The 13750-nt window shown below is 43.7% G+C and overlaps 1 protein-coding gene across 1 annotated transcript in view; it reads left to right on the top strand.

Moving 5' to 3' along the window:
• LOC122541532 (histone-lysine N-methyltransferase EHMT2-like) overlaps positions 1 to 13188 on the top strand; it is an 87505-nt gene extending 74317 nt beyond the window's left edge. Inside the window, exons 29-33 of the mRNA XM_043678360.1 lie at positions 3356 to 3495; positions 4265 to 4351; positions 7460 to 7538; positions 8080 to 8255; positions 10552 to 13188. Of these exons, the coding sequence (XP_043534295.1) occupies positions 3356 to 3495; positions 4265 to 4351; positions 7460 to 7538; positions 8080 to 8255; positions 10552 to 10732 (663 nt within the window). The 3' untranslated portion in view covers positions 10733 to 13188. The remainder of the gene's footprint in view (positions 1 to 3355; positions 3496 to 4264; positions 4352 to 7459; positions 7539 to 8079; positions 8256 to 10551) is intronic.
• Positions 13189 to 13750: the final 562 nt, after the last annotated feature.

The following is a 13750-nucleotide window of genomic DNA, read 5'->3' as shown; positions in this document are numbered from 1 at the left end:
ATGAAATTAATAAAAATTTGGAATTATAAAATGGTGAAATGGAGAAAAGAATCTGCCACCATGTGATTCCAGACCCACAGCAATATGGTTGATTCTCAATTGCCCTTTGGACAGCTAGGGCTGTGCAATGAATGTTGGCCTAGCCAGTGATATCTTCATTCCTGTGAATCGATAGCATTTGACTTCATGTGGTTAGCTCTGAAATGGTCTGGCAAGCCACTCAGTTGTGTCAAAATGCAACAATGGCAACAAATACTGGCCTAGCCAGTGACACCCTTCAAGATTAGAAAAACTTTCAGCCAAAGTGAAATGAGGAAATAATTCCTTTACAGAAGGAAACTGACACCTTTACCTGGTATAGCTGATGCGTGATTCCAGACCCACAGCAATGTGGCTGACAGCCAGGAACAGACAATGATTGCTGGCCGAACCAGCGATGCCCATGGAAGAATAAATTAAAAGATATTTCATGACTCTTAACAAAGATATATTCCGGTGAGAGTCTGTGAGAAGTGCCACCGTGAGTAACCAGGAAGTTCAAAGATGGCGTGAAATTGGCCATCATGTACAAACATGCAAAGATTAACGGTTGGCCAGACGTTTGAGAAAATGTTAGAAACTTAAAAAGAATGATGAAAGAAGAAGTTGCTTTCTCGTGTCCCTACAGAGTGCAGCATGAAAACCTTTAACTCCATGTCTCTTTTTAGCCATATTTAAATTGGGAAAAAATTGAGACAAAGTGAGGGAGTAACTTAAAATATTCAGGATCACTTGAGAAAAAGTATCAGGAAAACTAATGGGATGAATACATGCATCCTTGGCTCTTAGAGTCATAGAGATGTACAGCATGGAAACAGACCCTTCGGTCCAACTCATCCATGCCGACCAGATATCACAACCCAATTAAATCTCACCTACCATCACCCAAACCCTTCCTATTCATATACCCATCCAAATGCCTTTCAAATGCCACCACTTCCTCTGGCAGCTCATTCCATACACTTACACCCTCTGCGTGGAAAAAGTTGCCCCTTAGGTCTCTTTTGTATCTTTCCCCTCTTACCCTAAATCTATGCCCTCTAGTTTTGGACTCCTCGACTCCAGGGAAAAGACTTTGTCTATTTATCCTATCCATGCTCCTCATAATTTTGTAAACCTCTAGAAGGTAATCCCTCAGCCTCCGACGCTCCAGGGAAAACAGCCCCAGCCTATTCAGCCTCTCGCTATAGCTGAAATCCTCCAACCCTGGCAACATCCTTGTAAATCTTTTCTGAACCCTTTCAAGTTTCACAACATCTTTCTGATAGGAAGGAGACCAGAATTGCACGCAGTATTCCAACAGCCTAACCAATGTCCTGTACAGCCGCAACATGACCTCCCAACTCCTGTACTCCATACTCTGACCATAAAGGAAAGCATATCAAACACCACCTTCATTATCCTATCTACCTGTGACTCCACTTTCAAGGAGCTATGAACCTGCACTCCAAGGTCTCTTTGTTCAGCAACACTCCCTAGGACTTATACACTTAATGGTAAGGTGCTGCTAACATTTGCTTTCCCACAATGCAGCACCTTGTATTTATCTGAATTAAACTCCATCTGCCACTTCTCAGCCCATTGGCCAATCTGATCAAGATCCCGCTGGAATCCGAAGTAACCTTCGCTGCCCACTACACCTCCAATTTTGGTGTAATCTGCAAACTTACTAACTATATCTCTTATGCTCGCATCCAAATCATTTATATAAATGATGAAAAGTAGAGGACCCAGCACTGATCCTTGTGGCACTCCACTGGTCACAGGCCTCCATTCTGAAAGACAACTCTCCACCACCACCCTGTGTCTTCTACCTTTCGAGCCAGTTCTGTATTCAGTTGGCTAGTACTCCCTGTATTTCATGAGATCTAACCTTGCAAACGACTCTCCCATGGGGAACCTTGTCAAACGCCTTACTGAAGTCCATATAGATCACATCTACCACTCTGCCCTCATCAATTCTCTTTGTTACTTCTTCAAAAAACCTCAATCAAGTTTGTGAGACATGATTTCCCACGCACAAGCCATGTTGACTTTGCCTAATCAGTCCTTGCCTTTCCAAATACATGTACATCCTGTCCCTCAGGATTCCCTCCAGCTACTTGCCCACCACCGACGTCAGGCTCACTGGTCTATAGTTCCCTGGCTTGTCCTTACCGCCCTTCTTAAACATTGGCACTACGTTAGCCAACCTGCAGTCTTCCGGCATCTCACCCTGTGACCATCGATGATACAAATATCTCAGCAAGAGCCCCAGCAATCACTCCCCTAGCTTCCCACAGAGTTGTCGGGTACACCTGATCCGGTCCTAGGGGTTTATCCACCTTTGTATGTTTCAGGACATCCAACACTTCCTCTTCTGTAATATGGACATTTTTCAAGATGTCACCATCTATTTCCCTACATTCTATATCTTCTATGTCCTTTTCCATTTAAAAGACATAGCTACAGAGATAGCAGATGGAATAGATTTACTTATCAAAATTCCCTAGGTTCTGGAAAGTTTCCATTAGATTGAAAGTGTATTAACAGAAAGGAAAGCAGGAAATGTATAGACTGGTTAATGTGTCTACAGCACCAGATTGGGACCTGCATGCCAGAGCATATTGGTGACAACTGCAGCAACTTTTCTTTGCCTAGTGTTATTAACCTCCTCAACTCTGCGCGAAAATTAAGAACCAGGGGTGAAGCTTAAACATAAGGGATCTCCCATTTAGGATGAAGTTGAGAAGAATGACCCTCACAGAAAATGCAATGGGATCTACCTCAGGGTGCTGTGGAGGCTGGGTCAAGTCTGTGTTAGATTTTGTACTCGGGGGCAATGAAGAACTGACAGGAAAGTGGAGTGCAGGCCAGTATCTGATCAACCATGATCATATTGAATGATGGACTGGAGCTAAATGGGTCAAATGTCCTTTTCCTGTTTATGATGCTCTTATTCAAGATTGAGAACCTGAAGGCATCCTGAGAGAATTATTGGCAACAAAAGGCAATGGCATTGCAAGGAAAAATGCAGTGAAGGGTTTGCATCTAGAATGAAAGGTGAATACTAGTGGGAATGTACCTTACAAAGAAGAGTTAGATACGCACCTGAAGAGAACGAAAAGCAGGGCTAGAGGGAAAAGATAAGGGAGTGAGATGAGCTAAGTAGCTGCAGCAGATAGCCAGCATGGTGACGATGGGCTGAATGGTTTCCTTCTGTGCTTCAACCACACTCTGATTCTCTGGAGGAACATGTCTCTCTCTGTTATGGTCACAACACAGAGCAAAATAATGGCATATGTCAGACCCGGTCGATCCCCACTGTTAACCCACTTTCCCTCCTTTTTTAACCGAGAAGGATGGGCGTCTTTTACAAGAATTCAACAAGATTGAGCCGCCCCTGATCTTCGAGTGCAATCAGGCGTGTTCCTGCTGGCGGACATGCAAGAACCGTGTGGTGCAAAGTGGAATCAGGTAAGAGACGGTTGATGTATAGAGGTTAAACCCATCTCCCACTGCTACTCTCACCCCTTTAAACTCAGTCGTCACTCCCTGTTCTGTTGAAGGAAGTGGTTGGTGACAGAGACCCCTCTCAACATTTCTCCGAACAGGCGACTTGATTTGAAGAGTTCACCTCCTTTTATTTCCCCAGGTATTCCTGAAATGTATTTTTCATGAGCTTTCTCTTGAGGATTCTTCCCATCCCATTCCTCCTCTTTGTGTTAAACTGAGGTGCCCAGTTCATGTCTGTCTGTGCCAAATAGACCACTCCCAATAATCCCATTGGTTATACCCCTCCCTGGATTGAGGGAATGAAGGGGGTGGAGGAGGAAATCCCTTGCTGGTCACTGTCTCCTTAACCCCTTCCCAACCATCCTCACTATTGCTTCTTCTGTGAAATCATGCATTTGAGGGAGGATCGTGGCAAGGAGGGTATCAACACTGGTGGATGATGCCTCTGCAGTCAAGCTGCTGTCCCAGTGCTCACTGTTCCAGGTCCTGCATGAGAAGTACAATTTGTACCTCTATTAGCTGTATCCCAGTGAGAATTCAGGAAGGCAATGAGGAAATTTAGGGAGAGAGGTGTGTGGGAACACATTGACCTAATTACTGGATCGAATCTTGGAAGTGACTGAAGAACACTGAACTGCTGCTATCATGAGATTATGGAATGGCAATGGGTTTCACGCTGATTATAAAAGATTGCCTGACACTGATTATTCTCTTTTATTTTGCCGTGAAGAGTTCGCTTACAGCTCTATCGGACAGAGAAGATGGGCTGGGGTGTGCGAGCTCTGCAGGACATTCCACAGGGGACCTTCATCTGTGAGTAAGTACAGTGCATAAAATGCTCCATGATGTGTGATTCTGGCCATTCTGTGGCTCCTTCCAACCCTGCTGGCTTTTGGATGTTCATTCCAATCAGCAGCAACCTGCATCAGTGGACATGTAGATCGGATAGGACTTTTAATAAACGTCTGACCAGAAGACAAGCCTGTTTGTCACTGTTCGTTCCCCAATGTAGTTTTCATTTCACACCACCAGGTTTCATAAACAGTGTTTGTCTGTCGGTCTATCTATCCTCTCTCTCTCTTTTCTTTCTCTCTCTCTTTTCTTTTCTTTCTCTCTCTCTCTTTTCTTTCTCTCTCTCTCACCATGTGCTTCCTTCTGGAATATTATATCCAGTTCTGGTCGCCCAGTAACAGGAAGGATATTATTAAGCTAGAGAGGGTTCAGATCTCACTCTCCCCGTCTCCCCCAGTCATGTTTCAATGCACCCAGTGGCTGTCTGACCTCCTAAACATGTTCAGCAATCTCAAAAGTTTATTTCAGTCTCCAGTATCAGACCAATGATTTGCCTGACGGTTTTTATCACAATGGTCTTTTTCTACTTTGTTGGGGTTTTTTTTTGAGCCTTGTCCCTGACCCTACCCCAGACACACTCTGTCTTGTGCCAACCTGTGGAGAGGTTGTGTTAAGCAGACATTCCCTGCTGCAGGCGTTTCTATTTTTGGCATCAGTGGTTTGAGAGTGGAGTTTCCCATTGCACTGAGAATTAAGATAGGTAGATTGTTGTCTCTCACACTTTCTGAATGCTGTACTGTTTGGCGTGAGATGTTAAAACAAGGCCTCACCAAACTGTTAAGTTGGTTGCAAAGGATCCCATGACATTATTTCTGAAAAGGTACAGAGAATTTGTCTCTGATGTCCCTAACTAATCTTTGTCCCTCCACCGACATAAGGCAGAGTCAAAATCCTGGAACACCTTCATAGCATTGTGGATCTACCTCCGCCAAATGGATTGCAGCCATTCAAGAATGTGGCTCACCACCACCTCCCCTAGGGTAATTAGAGATGGACAATAAATGCTGGCCCAGCCAGCAGTGCCCACATTCTATGAATGAAAAAAAACCTCACAGATTATCTGGTTGTCATCATGCCCCTGGTGGTGGGAGTTTGTTTAGCGTATTGCGAGCAGCTGCATTTCCTGCACTGCAGCAGTGACAGTTCTTCAGAAATAATTCATTGATTGTAAAAAGCCGAGGGACATCCATGTGATCATCAAATATGTTATATAAATATAGTTTATTTTACTTGCTGATTGTCTAACTCTCCCAATCCTCGTGCTCTGTTTCCCTCTCACGCGTTCTTACATGCATTGTTTCCCTCTCTTTTTTCTTCTGTGTGCTCACGCTTTCTCTCTCCCTTGTGCTCTGTCTTTCATGCTCTCACTTGCACTCTCTTCCTTTCTGTCTTGCGCTTGCTACCCTATTCCTTTTGCTTTCTCCTCTTCTCACTCCCTCTTCTTGCCTTTGCTCCTGTACATTTTAGGGGTCTTGCATAGTTTCAAATCGAATTGCAATGTGAAGTTGTTCATTTGAGACTCTAACTAATCAAGCAGTTGGAGACAAGCTGAGTGCAGTAACTCAGGAAACTTTACTCAGGCTATGATTAATACCTATTAAAACAGGGCAGCTACTTTATGTTTGCTCTTGCTTCCCAGTTCCGCTTAGGGTGCAGGTTGACGCTTGGTTTCTTGGTCTCTCTCCAATGCCTTTCACTTCCAGTTGGAAGCTGGATAACTTCAAACTTCTCCAGTGCCTGCTGGTAACCTGAAGCTATTGCTTACTAATTCTTCCCATGCCTCTAACCACTTCTTTAAAAAATCATTCATGGAATGTGAGTGTCACTGGTTGGACAAGCATTTACTGCCCATCCTGAATTGCTCAGAGGGTAGTGAAGAGTCAACTACATTGGGTCTAAAGTTGCATGTAGGCCAGACCAGGTGAGGGTGGCACATTTCCTTCCCTAAAGGACATGAGTCAACCAGATAGGTTTTTCGGACAATTGGCAATGGTTTCATGGTCATCATTAGACTCTTGTCATTCGATTATTATTGAATTCAAAATCCACCATCTACCATGGTATGATTCCAACCCATGTACTGAGATCATTACCTCGATCTCTGGATTAATAGTCTAGGCCATTGCCTATCCTTTAATTTAAAACTAGACGTGTAAGTTGGCCTCAGCTAAGTAAAATTTATTGCTAATTGTATTGAGGGACACATGATAACTCTCTAATTGACTGGTATCACTTGCCCAATTCGTCTGACTCGTTCCTTCACTTGTGATGGGCCCATCCTCTTCATTTGGTTTTGTTATTGTCGCTTCAGTAAGGATAATTTGAAAAGCTCTTTGTAAATGGTAAATGTAAGTATTTGCAGTCAGCACAGAATGGATATCCTTGTGCTCATCTCTCAATGTTGCCTGATTTGGCATTGTTCCCATTAAATCAGACATTTACTCAGCACTGCCAATTTGCCTTTTTGGCTTTGAATGCTTGAAACAATTTACATTATCCTTTTATGCCTGTTAAAACAAAACTAATGCACAAAGTACTCTACTCTACAAATTACTTTAAATGATTGTACACATTGTTACAAAGCTAACCCTTCATACAAAGATTGCACTTAGTCAATTGTGATACTGCTATGTGGTTTTAATTCCTTGATTGGCTAATAAGCCTCCGAGTACAGCATGTCTGTATTATTCAACCTTACAAGCCTGAATCTGAAAAGAAACAAAGCCCTCACCTTTGCTGCTTCAAGACTAAACTTTATTGTATTGTCTCCATCCTGTTCACAATCCCATTTGTCAGGTGAAGCTAAGCAAAGTCGCATGATGTCGAGTGTCAAGATCAACATTGGCTACTGTTAAGCAGAACACTACAGTAATACCTTAATGAATATACTTGGATTATGGGATTATAACTCAACTAAATCAATGCAGATGCTAGTTTCCCTCCTAATCCTACACTACCTCAACCTGGCTGTGTCTCTTTTGCATTCTCTCTGTCTGTCTCTCATTACCCCATCCAACCCTCAACACCCATTGCCCTCTCCGCAGTGGTTATAATTGTTTTATCTGTGATTCAGGTACGTTGGTGAGATCATTTCAGATGCTGAAGCGGACGTGCGTGAAGATGACTCCTACCTTTTTGACCTGGACAATAAGGTAATGCTACTTTATTGAGTGCTCACCTGGCTGCTGACTGAGGCTCAGTTGAGATGCCAAATAGTCAGCAATGCATAAATACCTGCACCATAGCTTCCCCTCGTACTGGTTCAGTGTTGGGTCAGAACTGAATGCAATATTCTCATAATTAGCTCAGTATTACCATCGGTGCTTGATGATCAAGTGGCCGCGGGTTTGAAGATTAATCTCACTGGGAATTCTGAGAGACAGAATTCATAGGCAGTGTTATCTGTGTTTTAACAATTTTGCTTTGAATAGTTTTGTTTAATAATATCTAAATATTTGAGAGTTGGGGATAAAGCCTGATTAGTCAATGGGGCAATTAATGATTGGAGGGCATGGGATGAAATCTGTAGAAATGTGACCAACTCAATTACGACTTTCCTTCTGAGTTTTATAATTAAAGGTGCAGTGGGCTGCAGAAGATTCTTCATAGAAGCCTGACTCCAGTGAGGGTCATACATCAAATTATATCTGCAAGGTGTGAGACTTGATTATTTCTGTCTGTGTTGTGCTCCAGGATGGGGAAGTGTACTGCATTGATGCCCGTTACTATGGCAATGTGAGCCGCTTCATAAACCATCTGTGCGACCCCAACATCATTCCCGTACGTGTCTTCATGCTTCATCAGGACCTCCGATTCCCCCGGATCGCGTTCTTCAGCAGTCGGGATATCAAAACAGGCGAGGAGCTTGGGTGAGCTGTTCCTGAGGTCTCTGTGTCAGGATGCCTCCATACCAACTGCAATTACTTGTCTTTGTGTAGCGTTTTTGACTTTTTGCTATCTGTAGGAGAATCTTGAGCTGGGGAACATGATTTAAAAAGAAAATGGGGAGTCTATCATTTAAGAATGAGATGAGGAGAAATTAATGACCATGTGAGAGAAGAAATTTCTCCTCCTCTCTGTGAAGGTATCTGAAACAAGAGGGCATACATTTAAAGTAATTGGCAAAAGAGGCAAAATTGACATAAAGAAAATAATCTTCATGTGGCCTGAGATTGTGATGGAGGCAGGTTCAACCAAGACAGTCAAAAGGGAATTGAGCTGTCATCTAAAGAGGAAGAATGTGGGAAGTTACAAGGAGAAAGCAGGAGTATGACACTGATTGACATATGCTCATTGACCTGGTGCAGACACAAAGCCCCCAAAGGCCTCCTCCTGTGGCAAAGTAATTCTGTGATTCTTCAAGATATAGGGTCACAGAGATGCACAGAATAGAAACAGGCCCTTCGGTCCAACTTGTCTATAAGGACCAGATACCCAAAAGTAATCTAGTCCCTTTTGCCAGCACTTGGCTCATATCCCTCTAAATCCTTTCTATTCATATACCAATCCATGTTCCTTATGAATATTGTAATTGTACCAGCCTCCTCCACCACCTTTTAGCAATTCATTCCATACACGCACCTTTCACTGTGTGAAAAAGTTGTTCCTTAGGTCCCTTTTAGATCTTGCCCCTCTCACTGTAAGAAGAAAGTGAGGACTGCAGATGCTGGAGATCAGAGCTGAAAATGTGTTGCTGGAAAAGCGCAGCAGAGGAGAAAGTGAGTTCTGGATTCCACTAACTTGGGGAAAAGACCTTGCCTATATCCTATCCATGATTTTATAAACCTCTACAAGGCCACCCCTCAGCATCTGACACTCCAGCGAAAACAGCCTCAGCCTATTCAGCCTCTCCCTTTAGTTCAAACCCTCCAGCTCTTGCAAATATTCTTGCAAATCTTCCGTGAACCTTGACATGTTTAACTTTCCTATACATTCCTATAGGAATGAGACTAGATTTGAAGGCAGTATTCCAAAAGGGACTAACCAATGTCCTGTACAGCTGCAACATGACCTCCCAAATCCTTTAGTCAATGCTCTGACCAGTAAAGGAAAGCATACCAAATGCCTCCTTCACTATCCTATCTACCTACAGCTCTATCTTCAAGGAACAGTGAACCTGCACTCCAAGGTCTCTTTGTTCAGAAACACTCCCCGGGACTTACCATTAACTGTATCAGACCTGCCCTGATTTGCCTTTCCAAAATGTAGCACCTCACATTTATCTACATTAAACTTCATCTGCCACTCTGGCCCATTGGTCCATCTGATCAAGGTCCCATTTTCACTGTCCACTATACAGCCTATTTTGGTGTTATCTGCATGTTTACTGACATATCTCCTATATTCACATTTGAAATTGTTTATACAGATGACAAAAAACAGTTGACAGAGCACTGATCCTTGCGGTACACTACAGGTCACCGGGGCTCGCACGCAGTGTGCTGCTGCCTCGTCTCCTGAACGGGGAGCAAACTTCACAGAAAACTCCAATCCCCAGAGGAAATCAATTATCCGAACGAAATAATGCCCCCCCCTCCCCATCTCTTTCAGATAATCGACGTTCCTCTGTACTGAAGTCCAATATAAATTGTGTCCACCCTCTACCCTCATCAATCCTCTGTGTCACTTTTTTTCAAATACCTCAATCAAGTTAGTGAGACACTGTGGCCATGTTGACCATCTCTAATCAATCCTTGCCTTTCCAAATATGTGTAAATCCTATCCCTCAGAATCCCCTCCAGTAATTTGCCCATCTCTGATGTCAAGCTCACCGGTCTACAGTTCCCTGGCTTTTCCTTACCATTCTTTCTTAAATAATGGCACCACGTTAGCAACCCTCAGTCTTCTGGCACCTCACCTATGGCTATCAGTGATACAAATCTCTCATCAAGGAGTCCAGCAATCACTTCACTATCTTCCCACAAAGATCAGGGTACACGTGATTCCGTCCCTTGGGGTCCCTTGTTGAAGACCCCCCTCAAGCCAGGGCGCATCTCACCATCTACCTTGTGAAGCCCCACTGGGAAGCGTGTTAGAGGCTCAAAAGGAGATGAAACTCCTCCGCCCAGCACCTCCCATTCTCTTCTGTGACAGACGTTGTGATTTTAACTGCTCGTGCTCTTTTTTTTAAAATTGATTTCCACACTTCTCTTCACCTTTTGCCAGCTTTGATTACGGAGACCGGTTCTGGGACATCAAGTGTAAATATTTCACCTGCCAGTGTGGCTCGGAGAAATGCAAGCACTCCGCAGAGGCCATCGCCCTGGAGCAGAGTCGTTTGGCCAGGCTCGAGTCGTACCAGGATGCCATTCCCGAGAGCAGCCTGACTATAGTTGGACCACCGTGAGACCACCCAGCAATCATGGATTTCTCTCTGTACCTTCTCCCCATCTCTGCCCCAAACTGAAACCTCCCTCCCCCACCCCCCACCCCCCAAACAACATTAGCACCACTACAAATCTCTGTTTCAACTACTTTCATTCAGAACTCTACAGCATTAAGATAGCGGCTAGCCCCAAGATCATTCATCCCAGCTGCGTGAGGAGCCGAGCTTAGCAGGGAAGTCGGGTTGGCATTTCCTTTCCCCATCTTCATGGCTCAAATGGTTTCCTTTCGTCTCATAACTCCAGCCAAAGGCCTTAAGCTTCTCCTGAAGCCAGCAGACAGGTCTACTTGGGGACTGGCATCCTGTGCGAGAGTCACTGTGTTAGTCTGCCTCTCTTCCGAAGGCAGGAATGTCCTGCTGCTACCCGCAGGACACCCTGGTCAAGCACCACACTTAGAAGCGCGAGTGGAGCTGCCTGTGTATCTCGACACTCTCCCCTACCGCTTGTATGGAGCGCAGGTATTATCGCAGGATTCTGGTTTCACCTGGTTCTTTTCGCCCTGCATCTTAAACTGTGAATTTAATTTTTTTTTGTTTGTATTATTGTTATTAATTCATAATTAATCCAGGTGAACGTTTAGAATCTGGTTGCAGTTGCCTCGATCACGCGCAAGGCACAACCCTTGCGCGTCACCGAATGAATTCCTGGTGGAGCTTCTTCCTGTGTCTAGTTAATCTGGTTAAGAGATCGGCGGAAGTATCCAGACAGCCACCTCTGTAAGGTGAGCAGCAGGACACCGATCCCTTGGGACTAGGGTGTGATGCCAGTCTTCTTCCAACAGTACGGTGAATACCTTGACACCATCTGACTTGCCTACTTAGAGAAGTATTGGGTCACACTTTCCACCTTTTGAAGGGGATTCTGTGAGCAATTATGTTGTCCTATCTCCTTATGTTTTTGCTGACCCTGATCTTGAAGTACACACCAATGCCGCCTTAAGTCTCTCTGTCTCCATTTATTTGCATTCTTTAAATGAATGTGGATATCTCGGGCTAGGCCAGCATTTGTTGTCCATCCACAACTGCCTTGGAAAAGGTGGTGGTGAGCTGCCTTCTTGAACTACTGCAGGCCATGTGGTGTAGGTAGGAACTTGAGGGAAGGTGCTCCCATGTGTCTGCTGCCCATGTCCTTGTATAGGTTTTGAAAGATGTAACTGTACATTATGTCAGTCGAACTTTGATCCATTGGTTGAGTGAGGGTGGGCATTAACACTGACCAGATAGAGACTCTAGGTTTGTGTTAATACTGGACAGGGGCGGGGCAAGCATTAATCCTCATTTAACAGCATGATAGTGCAGGCCCTGAAAATCTAAAATTAAAACAGCAAAGGTAGGAAATATTCAGGAGGTCAGGACAAGCAGCATTTTGCTAAGGCTTGGTGGGTAATGCACTGGCAACTGTTTCAGGAGGAATAGTTTACAGAAAGCATCCCAAGATCATAATCCAGACTGACACTCTGACTGCAATATGAGAAGGCATTGCACGTTTGGAGGGTCAGTCCTGAGGGAGTGCTGCACTGTCAGAGGGCCAGTACTGAGGGAATGATGCATTACCAAAGGAGCAATAGCAAGGTTGTGCTGCAGTGTCAGAGGAGATGTTAAGCCAAGAACCAGCCACTTCTCTTAGTTGGGTGTAAGATGTCTCGTACCCACAGTTTTGAGGCAGAACTAAGAAGATTTCCCTACTATCCTAGGCCAGTGTTTATCCTACAACTGAACATTGTCTAAACAAATGTGGATAGGCTTTTTAGTCTTTTTTTTGCGCTGTTTTGAGAGATCTTGCTGTGAGCAAATTGGATGCTGCTTCTATTCCTGCATTTGCAACACAAAGACTGTCCTTCATAAATGTAACAAAACAGAGCACTATAGGAGATTGGCATAAAATGCTAATGGTTCTGTTCTTCCCAGGAGGTCCCCCTCAGCCTCCCACTGCCTCAAATTGTCTAAATTGGCTTGGATTAAGTTGGTTCAATGTGACTCCAATGGAAAAATATCTGTTGTGATTTTGTATGTGTACACCTTAAACGTGTTATTTTAAAAAGAAAAATTATGTAATGGGATAGAGTGCATCCTGAACCTGGCTGTGAAGCTTTGTGACATTTAACTAGCCATTTTTCCAGTTCACCATCTGTGTCCAGCAACTGAAAAATACTTGCCCGCTCCACAGTTTGTCAACCTGGCTCAGATCTGGTTTCATGCACCCACTGGGATATGTGAGCAGGCACATACCTCAGTGGCGACTGAGTTGACGTTTGACAACATTTAATCAAGTCTATTCAAGTTCTTGATGTTCTAAGGCTCCGGAAGACCCCACATCCATCCTTTAAAAAAAGTTTCTTTTTTTTTCAGAAAGTACCAGATTTTGTTTCCGTTTGATACTGTTCATTAAAAGATCATTATACTTTTTTTTAAAATCATTCCCTGACATTTGTTTTTACTTCACATGTAATACTCTGTGAATTAATCTTACACATTGCCTTTCAGGAATACCATTATCAGATTTCCAACTGGAATGAGCAATTAGATTGTGTGTGGCTTAGGAATAGAATGGAATTTCACCAGTAACTTGGATCAAGGAATGCCCCAGAATGAAAAGGCAGACATTGTTACACTTTGTGTAAAACGATCTGATGGATACTCAGGCTAAATCAAAGATAATCTGCCTAAACAGGGCTTGACGTGGATTAAGAAGCAAGAAATCCCTCCAATTTTAGGAATAATGACCTAAATGAATTATGGGAATGATGATTCAAATGGAATTTTGGAAATGATGAACCAAATTCAAATGGAAACTCAACTTCGAGAAGGCTTTTGGTACAAATTCCATATGAAAGGCTTCTCCACAAACCCGAGTCCTTAGATATTCGAGCTGACTTTTTTGACACTGGAGAAGGAAACAGACCAAAAAATAGAGACACAAAAGAGGGTGTGAGCAGGATTACCTCCGGTCACCCCTCCTTGCAGTTTACATCGTTGAAC

Source organism: Chiloscyllium plagiosum, chromosome 37 (assembly GCF_004010195.1).
Source record: "Chiloscyllium plagiosum isolate BGI_BamShark_2017 chromosome 37, ASM401019v2, whole genome shotgun sequence".
Taxonomy (NCBI): Eukaryota; Metazoa; Chordata; class Chondrichthyes; order Orectolobiformes; family Hemiscylliidae; genus Chiloscyllium; species Chiloscyllium plagiosum.
Note: the sequence above shows the minus strand (reverse complement) of the source record. Positions and strands in the feature narration are given on the sequence as shown.